Here is a 13496-nt window from a genome sequence, read left to right as displayed (position 1 = left end):
TTTCGGTATTCACAGAAGGCATTTAGGAGTCCTGAAGTTAGGACTCCTAACTTCTGTGAATACCGAAATGAGTAAGTGCCTTCTGTGAATACCAAAATGAGTAAGTGCCTTCTGTGAATACCAAAATGGTAGTAAGTTTAGGATTTTGTCTTAAGTTAGTTCTGTGAATCAGGCCCAATGTAAGTAAGTTGGACACAATGATAACTTTCTTTCACAACCAACTTGGCCGCACTAAGACCAGACACAGTGAGCTCTTAAACATTATTAAACAACAAACTACCCTTACCTCCCCACACGAAACAACAGCCACCAATTAACGCTGCGAAGAAATTGCTAACTTCTTCACTGATAAAGTTGCAAAAAATTGAGCAATCCCTCATCTGAGTCACAAATCTGGCATCCCTTCCAACGTTCAACACTGAATCACAAACCACTACGGAAGCTCCCCCTCGACACTTAACTAATGACCTAATTGCACAAGAAAAACTAAAGTCAACTATGATCTCCTTCAACTGAAAAACAATGCTAATTGGTCTGACTTCAAACCTATGACACAAAGTGAAGTCTCATAATATAATTTCAAACTTGAAGCCCACATTCCACACTACTGATCCCCTCCCACCCACAATATTACAGAAACTCAACCATATCATCTCCCCGTTCTCGCCAAAAATCATCAACGCATCTCACTCCTCAAGCTGTGTGCCTGACTCCCTCCAACTAGGCCAAATCACACCCATACTCAAAAAGACCAGGGGTGGACCCCAATGACTTCAAGAACCTCAGATCTTTCATCTACCTCATGTTCCTAGCCAAAAAAATAAAGAAGTCCTACTACAACTCAACCAACACAGACAAATTCAACCTCCATGACTCCTTCCAATCAGGATTTAGGAAAGGCTGTAGCACAGAAACTGCAATGCTCAATATCTCTGATGACAGTCACAGATCCTTAGAGGAAGTTGAGGCCTGCCTCCTAATCCTACTTGACTTGTCTGCGGCTTTTGATACAGTAGATCCCCCAGCATTACACAAGACACTCAAGAACCGCACTGGTATCAATGTCACAGTCTTGAGATGGTTCTCATCTTACCTGCAACATCGCTCACAACAAATAAAAATCAACAAGTGTCTCTCAGAACCTACACTAGATCCATATGGTATACCCCAAGGTTCAATTCTCTCCCCGTCCCTTTCCAATCTCTTAATGGAAGCCCTCACTGTTATTCTGAACAAAGCAGGGGTCAAATATCACTCTTGCAGGGATTCCGCTCAGGAACAGAACTATGCTTGGGACCATAGAATGTCAGCATCTAGGGACTGAATCACCATACCCCAGTAGTTCCCAAACTGTGCGCCGCGGCACCCTGGTGCACCGCAAAAACCATCCAGGGGCACCACGGTTGCAGTTGCTGAGCAGAGTGCATTAGGAATTATACCGAGCTCTGGAGTGCAGGCCCAGTGCGTTGTGTCTGGTGACCACTAGGTGGTGCACTTGCTGCCTTTTGACGACGCACCGGAGAGCAGGAGACATTCTTCTCTTCTGCTAAAGCCTGCAAGTGGTTTGAAAAAATATATAACCCACTCTGACACAACACACCAGGCCGCACCAGAATAAAAACACCCATAGCCCCGGAAGAAATTGCCAGCCGCACATGGACCGGATAGCAGGCTAACTACAGCATCTTCTTGCTGAGTTAGCCGTAAAGGCAATGTTCTCACTGGCTGTAATTGCAGACTCCACAGCAAGCACTGGAATGGCGAATGGTCAAATCACCATAATGACGAAAACAAAGCATTCTGGTCAGTGTCTTGAAAAGACATGCAAGTTGTACACACCCATGGGCTAGCAGAGGGCCCATTGCCATTCATGTTCACATGCAAAGTGCACCGTTCTTGCACTATTTCGGATGACTTCAGAATCTGGAAGATGTATCCCTTCTATTTCTGTGACAGCATCGATCGGTACAGTGCCTGGATCTCTGGAGTGACGCAGAGCCAGCCTTACAAGTGACCGTGAAGCTTTCAACAAAGCAGGGGGCAGAGAGGAAGATGAACTCCTGGCATTTAAAGAGCTGTGCTTCATTGAAATTCATAGGGGGGCAAGTGAGAGCAGTTGTTACAGATATTTTGCTTAACAAAAGTGAGTCGATGCTTTGATTCCCGCAGTAGAGTAAGACCAAGAGAGTATTTCCAGTGTTCATTTTAAAGCCTGCAATGACCCCTGCATGAGACATTGGTGATGTTTAGCTGATGCAGAGCAGGGTAAAGGGAACGTCTTTGAAGTGTAAACATACGTATTTTTAAATAGCTTTTCCAGATCGCCTTTCCGTGTCAATTGTTACTTGCAGGAAACTGGTTTGGAGGAGAAATATTTTGCAGGAACTGAGAATCTAAGAGAAGTGGGCAGTTATCAAAGCACGGAGTTTCTCCTCTCGGCAGGGGTCACCCAGTGAGGTCCAGGATCAGCCAGAATATATAACTGACAGGGTATCTCAAAGCTGGCTCTCTTGTTTTTAAAAGAAAAAACCCCGGCAATCCTCCGGAAAGAGCAACTCACCCCTGTCCACGAGCCTGGAATTAAACTTTACCCATGTGAATAAGCGGCACACCCATTTGCAGTACACTATTTTTACATACGATAAGTACATGACTATAATTTATTTTAAACATCCAGATCTTTTATTACAAATAAAACATAGAACAGATGACAAGCTTTTAGTAGTTAGCCTACATGCCAGATTTCTTTTGATACATGAACCAATCAGTTGTTTCCCTGTGTATGTTCCTCCTGCATCACTGGTACGGATGGCATTTTTGCCCTAATGAGACACAATTTTTCTTTTACATTGGTTGCAATATATCTATAAAGATGCGTACAAAGTTATATTTTGATAGGCTACTTATTGACCAAGTGTCCTCCTTACTCGAGTGGTTCACAAGATGTATACAACATACGATCATATTACATACTGTGTTGCACGTGTCTGGTCAGTATTGACAGTGCATTGCACCCTGCGCAGTTTTGTCTGATTGTTTTATTAGGAAGTGTTTGTCTGTTTGAAGATAAATACAAATATACCATTTTTTACAAATGGGTTCTATGTTGTATAATGTTTAGACTAAGAATGTTTCAGAGTGAGTCTGATGTTAAGCATTAAATTATAGAAACATTATTTTCCTTGGCACTTTTTTTTTTAGAACAAAAAAGAAAATGTTTTGAATGAATGATTCCTGAGGAGTCAACTTCATATGCTTCTTTGTTCTACCTAGAGTCCTTAGGTTTGAGGTCAAGTCATGGATTGCATTACCTTCTTTCTAACCACTCTGAAGCAGTCAGTTTAATTCTGCTGTCGAGCCAACCTTCTCAAGTCCATCAAGCATACCCAGAATTAGTTCACCCTCATCAGCAAGTATAAATACTACAGCCCTGTTCTCCATTTGTAAAAAAAAATTTGCAATTGATTATTAACACTTCCATAGAGGCTCCTTTGTCAATCCATTCCCTTACTAAACTATCTTTTTAAGGACAACTTAGAGGCCACAGCATTTGTCTTCCAGTCCAAGGATCAAACAGCCTTAAGATAAGGCCAGCTTAAGTACACACTTCAGTCATACCACTCCTTCAGTATTCTTTGCACACCCCAAGGTTGCCCATTACATGTGGATAAACTAGTTCATCTTCCTCCTGAGGCCCAGTACACAATGAGAACCTTGGATTTCCCTTTCAACCCTCCTTCACCAAAGTGAGAGAATCACAGTTTACTAGGGAAATGCATTCTTTTTAATGTTGATGTTGGTGAGGTCAGGGTTATCACTTAAAGACTATTGTTCCTAAGAATTTAGGAAGATGAGTCAAAGTAATGTAGGGGCAACTAAAACAAAAGTGAAAATGGGAGTTTGCAGTTCAGTGAGTATATGAATGCTAAATAGTAGAGCCTTTTGAGGAACTGTAAGAGGGAGAGGGTTGATATGAGTGGGAATAAAAAGGGACAAAAAAGGCATAGGAAGACTAGGGAAAGTGGAACCAGTGGACATGTTCATCCGAAATGGTGGAGGAACATGTACAGCAGTGTCAAACTGTGCGCTGCGGCACCCCGGTGTCCCTGGCTTGTTTTGGATGGGATTAAAATGGAATGACTACAGAGACCAGGCTTACATCCCTCCGCCAAAAAAAAGTAATGTAATGGGGAGCCGCGCCTGGAGGCCAATTGGTCAAAGGAGCTTCGGGTCAAAAAAGTTTGGGAACCACTGCCGTACCCCATCAGCATCTACGGGCCCAAATCCAACAAGCTCATAGTGCCTCACTTGCCTTCCTAACTATTCCAGAGAGGCAAGTGATTTGGCACCCCAAAACACAGCACTCTCAACCCTCTCAGGATCGCAGTAGCAGGTCACCCCCTTCCGCCCTCTCACTTGTACTTGTCCACAACAAATAGAAAAGAGACACAAGGAAAGTTTATAATGTTTATTTAAACTATCGTGCTCTAATGTGCATAGCTCTTAGACCGTATACAACAAAGAGTCCTGTCATATTATCTGACAGATTTGCCTAAACCAACCCTCACTATGAAATCTAAATGATTATAGATAATAGATCTCTGGGCTTGGCAGCAGACCCCATACTGTAGCAGTCATAGGTAATTGTTCTACATTCCAGCTGACGCAACTTTGTTGTCTCAGGACGTTTGCGCTGTCTGCCAGTCTCCACTCTGTGTGTGTATAAAATGACATGTCCATAGTTATATGACAAAGAGTGTTTTCAAAAACACCAGCTGGGTGTCTCTATTATGTCTAGGTGCTAGTATCTGGCCACAGCGAATATCAAAAAGTAGTGTTGTTTGACCTTGCCTAGCCTGTGCAGACTAAATCCCAGGAAAAGAACAAACATGTGTGCTAACTACATGTGAGAATACAATGTGGCACAAAAACAAGGGTATGATTTAATAATGTGTGCAAAGCAGAAACGGCCTACAACGTGCATTGTTAGGCTAACATAGGGAAAACAACAATGTCCATGTAGGAAACACACAACATCACCTATATGCCGATGACACCTATCTCTACTACAAAATGTAATCACCCAGTGACATCCGACATATTCCGAACTAATCAAGATACAAACTTGGCTTAACACCAACCACTTTAAGTTGAACCCCAGCAAAACTGAACTACTACTTTTCTCCCTCCAAAACAATCCTCTACCAATCCTAGAATATCTAAGAATTTGAATGCTTGGGGCATCACCCTGAACAAAAATATGTCAATGAAGGAGCACATCAACAACTCAGCCGAAGGGGCACTTTACAATCAAAAACATCTCAAGAAAATCCAACTGGTCACTTTCCCTGATGATTTTGAGACAATAGTGCACTCTTTAGTCCTCTCGAAAGTTGTCTATGGCAACGCCATCTTCACAGGAACTCCGAAAAATCACCTTGCCCCCTAAGAACAGTTCTCAATGTGTCTGTATGACTCCTAACAAGTATTAAACCGTCCTAGCACATCTCCCTGCCCTCGAGCGCCTTAATTGGCTTCCCATCAAAAGAAGATGAATCTACAAGTCTGCTTGCATCACCCACAAAGCCCTTCATACACATAACTGCAAATATCTAGAAACCAGACTTTCGAAAGCAAGAAGATCCAGGACTCTGAGAAGCTTCAACTCACTTCTACTCACACCTCCTAAACTGAAAAAGTAATCCTCCCAGACACGCTCATTCTCAGAAAATGCACCTGGATCTGGAACCCACTACCTAAAGATTTCTGCCGCAATCCCTCCATTTCCTGCTTCAAAAGGGACCTTAAATACCTATTGCTCAAAAACTACTTCAAAACGCACAAAAACCGAGCTATGTTCCCAAAGCTCACACCCAAACTGACTAGACCCATTGCGGCGATCAATTGATTGTTTCAGCTGTTACTCTGTCATTTACTTCATTAACCTATGCTGTTCTGATGTTCACATGGTGTAACTACTTTGACTGCCTAATGCTTTTCTTTGTCTGTATATATGTATGTACTTTAATCAAACAATCTCACATTATATGTAAAGCACTCTGATACCTTCGGGTCTAGCTAGCACTATGTAAAAACTAAAAATAATAACAATAATACTTTATCTTCCCTTTGATCTTCACTGGAAGCAACAACAAACCAGCTACAACTGGTCATTGAAATGCACTGGGGGCGATAAAAAACAACTTTAACCCGTGGGAGAAAAAAAGGATCTACTAAATCTCTGAGAGGAGACTGAGCTCAAAGCATCACCACCCTTAAAACATCGATATTCTGGGTCATCCACGGGCTGGGAGGGCGATCTCATTTAGGATTAACGGTATTATTGTGATGTGTACTTCTTCTGAAGGAGTACTTTTTTTTGTATCCAGAATAGAATTGTATATTTCCCTTTTGTCACCTTTAGGTGTGCTTATCTTTCTGTTTCTGCTTATTTTAAGATGCCAATTAAATGTATATTAAAAATACTTCAATAAAATTAACGCATGTGCCATGAAAAAAATTAACACCCATAAATCAGAATTCCTATACATGAATGTACACTTGAAAATGAATTAACCATCTCCCTTCCAGATATCAACATCACCCATAAAGTGGCTACATCTCCAGACTTCCCCCTTGATACCTCCCTGAAACTACACTCACAGGACAAATCCATGGCTTGATCAAGTGTATTGCAATTTGGACTACTGTGGGAATTTAAACCCTTTATCTCCAGCACCTCCCTCAAAATGGAAAAATCATACATTTATCATGGCAGCTTTCTCACAAAAGGCTTGGCTAGCTGGACTGTTAATGGAGAGGCGAAAAGGATAAATAAAGGATTTCAAAGAAGTAAACAATTGTTTGGACATGTTTTCAACTGCTCGAACGATCTCAGATAAAAGTTTCAATTTAGTTGTAATTAGTGTTTTTTATAAAGCCCGGACTGTGTTTTAAAGACAATCTTCGTAGTTGTAGAACAGGATCTTCAAGTTAATTCAGCCTGTCTGGTGCAAAACTTAATTGCTCTCAGGGAATCAGGAGAATAAATGTTCTGCAGGTTATCCCGGTGAGTTGTGGCCTTCCTACAAGAAACGTTCTGAGTGGTTAGATGAAGTCTAAATGCATCAAGATTATCGTTGTTCCAAGCCAAATAAGTGGGGCGGGTGCCAAAAGAGTGGACACTGAGGCATAAGGACACAAGCCATAAGATGCACCATATAATGATCTGTAGACCCTAAAGGCTGAGACTATGCGGTCGTTCACTATTCTCTTTAACTACTAATAAACCAAGCACATGACCAGCTATGTGAGAGGGCACATTCACCAATGATATGAGACCAAACAATCCAAAAGCTATAAGAAATTCACAGTGGCAAGATTGTCTCGATTGTCAACATGGAAATTAGAATCACCAGGAAATTGGCAAATTTACTGGTGGAATTTGGGGTGTCTGGAAACATCAGGCGCTGCAAAATTGACAGTAGCTGTTGAACTACGTATAAGATACAGCTAGGAACTCACATAAACGCTGCTGTTGTAAGCATCCTTTGAAGTCACAGTTGCTTGAAAAACTTACATGATCTTTGTCTTATAATTGACCCGCAAAAACTTGGGAGACTTATTTTTGTTTGCAAGTGAACTGTGAGTGATAGGCTGTTGGAAAGTGGACTATTAGTAGTGGCAAATGTATATCTGTCACTGGCATTAAGGCCACTAACACAGTCTAGGGCTCAGAATAGATCTTAGAAAATAATTCCCATGCTCAATCCTTGGTAGCTTGGCTGTGAGCAGGCAGGCTTAACTTCAAAGACAGGTATGTAAAGCATTTAAAAACATCAATTCAGTAAATAATTAAGACACAGCACACAATAAAAAGCCAACACCAATTTATAAAATTAGGAAATATTTGTAATTTTTAAAATGACACCAAAACTAACAAAATCCAATGTAGGGAATCATAGATATGAACTTTTAAAGATTTAGCACTATATAGCACATAAAAATCTATAGTGCCTACATAACCTGTAGTGCCTATTGGGACATCTGGTCATGCTAGACCGGGACAAAGTCAAAGTTTCAGGCCAACCGCAATGGAGCCCTGCACGGCTACCCCTCAAGGTTGATCTGGTTTAAAGTTTTTACCTTCTGACTTAGAAACCTTTCGAGAGCTTTTCTTCCGGGGGTCCCTCGAAGCTCTCAGGCAGTCTGGATTTGGAGAGGGTTTGCCAGCTTGCGTGCGGCAAGCTCCCGGTCAAACTTGCGGGAGTCAGACCTCCAGAGCTTTCCAGCGGGACGAACCAGGGATCCAGGCCAGCTCGCGGTTGAAGGTGAGCGCTTGGCTCTCGCGGTTGGTCCCGGTCACATTTTCTATGTTCGGACTTAGAAACTTTTAAGGAGCTTTTTTTTAAGGGTTTCTCAATGCTCTTCACCAGGTCAGATTTTCTGAGGATTCAGCGGCTTGGGTTTTAGCCTACTCCCGGTCAAACTCTGTAAGTCAGACCTCCGGAGTTTTCAAGCGAGATGAAGCTGGGCGGCCGGCCGGCTCGCAGTTGAAGGTCGCCGACTTGGCTGGCCAGGTCGAATTGGTTCACTTATGGAGCTTTTTTTCAAAGTTGCTCCAAACTTCTGGAACTTCTCCCTGAAATTCCTCAAAGGGTCCCAAAGTGTCCAAAACTTACTTCAAGGGCTTGGAAGCTCCAAGATGGTCCTTGGAAGTATGGGACTTCAATTCCCAAAATCAACTTGGACAAAACCCTTACAAATCCACTAGTAATAATCCAGCATGAGGCTCCTTGGTGGTGATGTTCCAGGTGAGCTCTGTTAACCTGTAGCTTGCAGGGAGCTCACTCTTCAGTCCTTTTGAAGCAAGGTAGTTCTCAGGGCTTTAGTTCTAGATTGAGCAGCATCAGGCACAGTCTTCAGAGTGCATGGCCTGGTTGGTGCAAATCAAACATCTCAGCATGGACCCTTCTTCTTTCTTAAGTTTCAAGAAGCAGATCGGAGAGGCTCTGCCCCTCTCAGATAATTATTCCAAGTTCTCTGGGTCAAGCAGGAGACCACTCCTCTCCAATGAGGTGCAGGGCAACAACCCCGGGTAGGACCACATCCTCCAAAGTGTGGCACTATTTTCTCCCAGAGAGCACCATTTCTCCAAAATTCATCATGGCTGATTTTCCAGCAGGGAGAGAAGAACTGGCTAAACATCCCCCCAGGATGGTTAATCTCCATAGTCCATCCCCCTTGCATCTGCTCATTCCTTCCTTAATCCTAGCATCTGGATGGGTTCCAAAGAGGAGTGGTGTAAATGAAACTGGTGTCTTATGCCCATCTCCTTCCATTCAAGGAAATTGTTTAAGACCCCTCCCCCTGCTCTGGCATTCCTGTGTAGCAGAAACCTGCCTTCCCAGAAGAGCTGGCTAACCCCAAGGGCTCTTTATCACCCCATCAAAGGAGCCTGGCTAATCCACTTAACTCGACCAATCAAGACAGACCACTGGAAGACTGAATTTCGGCATACAGACAAAAAAGTCTTATAACTTCTTGTCTGATGATTTTAGGAAACATTCAGCAATATCATATTGTTGGATTTATCAAGTCCTTGAATGCTATTTTTATGATTCTTCTAGCGGAAATAACTAGTTAATAACTTCTTGTCATGTTAACCTATGTTGCAGGAGATTTTCAATGGGAAATATGACTTGGTCCATTTTTACAACACCAGGGCTAATAAAACTATCTTGTCTACTTCCACAGGACACCCCACCCCTGGAACACCTAGGGGAGACTTTAGGGGTTCGGAATATGCAAAAATATTGCAGATCCTCACTCCACAGTGCATCTAGCACAAAAGTCGATTTTGTGAAGTACTGTATCACAATGTGGGGAGTGAAATGTGCACTTTCACTTAACCCAGGGCATGTAAAACTCATTTTATAAGGGTCCTCCTTATAAAGGGCAGGCAAGTGCATCATGCTCACTCGGAGTGGGCAAACCACTTCTCCCCTGCCCTGCTCTATGAGCAGAGCAGCCCCACCCCAGCTGAGCAAGGACATACAAATAAAATGATAATAACAATAAGTTATTATCATTTTATTTTTACCTATTTGACCTTCTCAGTGGGGTGACCCTCCTCCGCTTTTGAGGAGGAGCCACCACTGAGTATGAATACAATCATACTCAACCTTTTAATGGGTCTACTGCTCAGAAACCATAAATTCAAATGAACAAATATAAGTAAAAAGGGAGTGCTTAGGAGGTGCCCCCAAAAAATGTCATCTAAATTTAAAATAATTCAATACAATTTCAGTCCACATTCTTAGTCCAATCATGCAACTTCGTCTTTCAGGTCCAGCCAATGCACACAAATTGCTTGGGAAGCCAAGTAAGCATTATTCCAAATTTGATTCGATGTAGTGATCATTAGAACACTGAGATTCTTCTCATAGATTTCAATATAATGCAGGTGCCAATGCATGATATTTCAAAGCAAACTTATTCTTTACAAAATCCAACAGCAGCCTAGCCAATGTGTTTTGTCCCTAACAGGGACTTCATCAGGGATTAGAAAAATTATTGTTCTTCTCTCTTTTAGTAATGCTTTTCTGGCTAGAGATATCCCATAAAAATGCAGGCGTAGAGTGAATGTATCCTCAGTGGGACCTGCTACATTAAGCAGAATGGTGCCAAATCCCATCTACACGAATCCTTATCGAGCAGCTGGGCTGCTGTTGGATTTTGTTGGCTCCTTGACAATTTGAATAAAACTTTTTGAGAAGGTGGTAGCTGACAGTTCAAAATGTTTGGGGTTGTGATCACTGTGAATAACAGATACTCAAGGGAACCATAGAAAGGGCCATGCCGTGGAGATGTACCATAGCAAACCCGCCTCCACATTCCTAAATTCTATTTTTCATCAGGATGTAGTTTAAGAGAAGGACATTAGCTATATGAGAGGCTCGTGAGTAGTTGAACCAGGTCTCTGTGTTGCTGGGAAGTGTAGTACATTGTTTAGAATGAGGTAATGAATAGCAATGGTGTTGTTAACTAGAGATCTAGCATTTGTAAGGGCACACAGGAGAGGGCAACTGGGGAGAAGGTGGCCGATGCCGAAACCTCCAAGGTGGTTTTATTGCTTACAGGGTGGCCATTGGGTGATCCAGCTGACCAAGTGAGGGAGCAACAGTGTATATCTGTCATTTGGGAGTCCTTTAGCATGTGGAACCTCCGATCAAAGAGTAGGAGGTTATTGTGGTTTTCTAGATCATTATCTTTCCATTTTACCATTTTTAAAGATGTTGAAGGTGATGGGGTGTTGTACTCAGGAAGAGGAAGAGTTTGTGACCACCTGGAATTGATGACCATGTCTGATATGAAAAGGTTGCTGGAGGGTCTCATTCCAGACTGAGGTGCATAGTGAGTAGAATAGGAAGTCGATATTCATTTATCCTTTTTCTAGGAAAGTGGTAAGAGTTGGCTAGAAGAGGCACAGGGTTTTCAACTAGTAATTCAGATTTAATTTTCTTTTTTCTTAATTTGACTAAACTGAGGGGGGTACTTGGGTGACTATGGCTTTGTTACCACTTCCAGGTGTTTGAACCCAAAACAGGCGGTCATGCAATGAAAAAAGTGTGCCAAATGTTGGACGAGAGAGTCAATCAAGCCTTGACTCTGGAAAATTCAGAGGTCCAAACAGGCTTTGTCTGAGGTACACTCACCGGCAAGGGGAATGAAGGAAATAGAGAGAGTAGTAATCATACCGTGGTCAGGTAAATCATTGCAAAGTCAGTCAAGCCTTGAACCAGGCAACTCTATGGACAACCCAATCTCACCAAAGATAGTGGCCTCCTACCACGATGGGTTCCATTTCTATCAGACATCCAGGAATTGACAGGGGTGGAAGCAAAAATGTGGACGGTCAAGTCATTTCAGCATTGGAAGAGCAGCATGGCCCCCACCTTGGGTCAGCAGGTGATCAACAGATGAGTGTTGTTTGAGCCATCACACCATGTTTCAGCTATTTTCCATCAACAGAACCTGCCAGTGTCTGAATACATAGCCGTGGTCCCATTTTCTTAGGGATTTAAGAACATATTACATATATTGCTTCAATGATTTCCTGTGCTTATGTGTTTCATATATACCTGCTAGTAAGTAGGCATTATACTTAAACACTACTTTCAAAGTATTGTATTGTGTCTGAAAATGTAAGTATCATATTTATGATGCAGTAAAATGTACCACATTATGCCTGCAAACTGATGGAGTTTGTGTGTTTTCTGTTTCTATAAATGTGTGCCAAATCAGCAGGTAGGGCACATGGGATATGTATGCAATCTATGGCAACTGTGATATGCGAGAAATTAATTATCTATACAATAGAACCTACCTTTTTCATTTGCAAACTTAGGTCTAATTTAGGGTGCCTGAGATGCTGTGGTGTGGTGTACATAGGTTCCCAAGCATTTTGCAAGAATACAGGCAATGCAAGCTGTGAGACACCAGCTACTACTGCACTGGTGCTTTGGAAGGAGCTAAAGAACAGAAGATTGAGTACTGCAAGTTCTTGTCCATGGGATGGGATTGCAAGGGGCCAGCTCGTCTTTGAGTCACAGGACTGAAACATTCGTTCAAGTAGTTCTAATATAATTGAACATCTTAGACTATAGTTATGATGACCTCTGGCGACCCAAATATTGTAACACTTGCTCTGCAAACTCTTTCCTGCGCAGCTTTCTCCTGACTTCATTTGTTGCAAATCGCAGCTGTTTGTGTCTGCATATTATAACGTCCTTTGCTGCTCATGTAGAGGAGAAGAGGAAGTGCACATATACTTTTTATATCTCTCATTGTTCTCTATAGGTGGCATCTCTTTTCTCTGTTTTGGTTGGCGCAACAATTTTGCTCAATAAAGGTTTTCTCAAGTGTGTTGGTGTTATCCTTTTATAGATACATGCGTTGATAACTAAAGATATTCCCCTATTTGTGTCTTTCAGTGTTCATCATGGTGCTTTCAGGGGCAGGCAAGTAACCATTTTCATGTAATGTTTTGATTTTGAGTTTCACGTTTTTTCACTGGTCGCCTGTCACACCGCCTGGCACTGAGTATTTTCAAAATGAACAATAAAGTTGTAAATTGGGATGCGATTAAAAACGAATTGCCTGTACAGCACTTTTGAGATGCGATTCCTCAAGTGATTAAACATCAAGGCCTTGTTTGGAAACTTCTAACTATAAATAGTTGCAGGTTTAGTAACTGTGCCTTTTCGATTGCCAAACCAGGGCAAATCCCAGCTAAAGCCAGGGCTTTGCAATGTGCCACCAAATGTACGTGTTATGCTGTTTGATAATGCACATTACAGACCACACAACCAAACTCTGCAGGCTGTCGTCTGATTCTATTATTAGATATGTGAGGGGTATTTTGTGGGACTGTTGGAGGATTTTTATTTTCTTTGGGGTCCTTACTCAAGGTGCCAGGGTATTTAGATCCGTGC

General features: G+C 42.1%; 1 protein-coding gene across 3 annotated transcripts in view; it reads left to right on the top strand.

Annotated features, from left to right (window-relative positions):
* Nucleotides 1–13496, top strand: part of LOC146809744 (uncharacterized) — a 518320-nt gene that overhangs the window by 69932 nt on the left and 434892 nt on the right. For all 3 annotated transcript variants that reach the window (XM_085616600.1, XM_085616601.1, XM_085616599.1), the window contains exon 3: nucleotides 12996–13022. In XM_085616600.1, coding sequence (XP_085472726.1) covers nucleotides 12996–13022 — 27 coding nt within the window. The remainder of the gene's footprint in view (nucleotides 1–12995; nucleotides 13023–13496) is intronic.

The sequence above is a fragment of the Triturus cristatus genome, chromosome 7 (assembly GCF_964204655.1).
Source record: "Triturus cristatus chromosome 7, aTriCri1.1, whole genome shotgun sequence".
In the NCBI taxonomy this organism is placed as follows: domain Eukaryota; kingdom Metazoa; phylum Chordata; class Amphibia; order Caudata; family Salamandridae; genus Triturus; species Triturus cristatus.
This window is presented reverse-complemented; position numbering and strand designations above follow the sequence as displayed.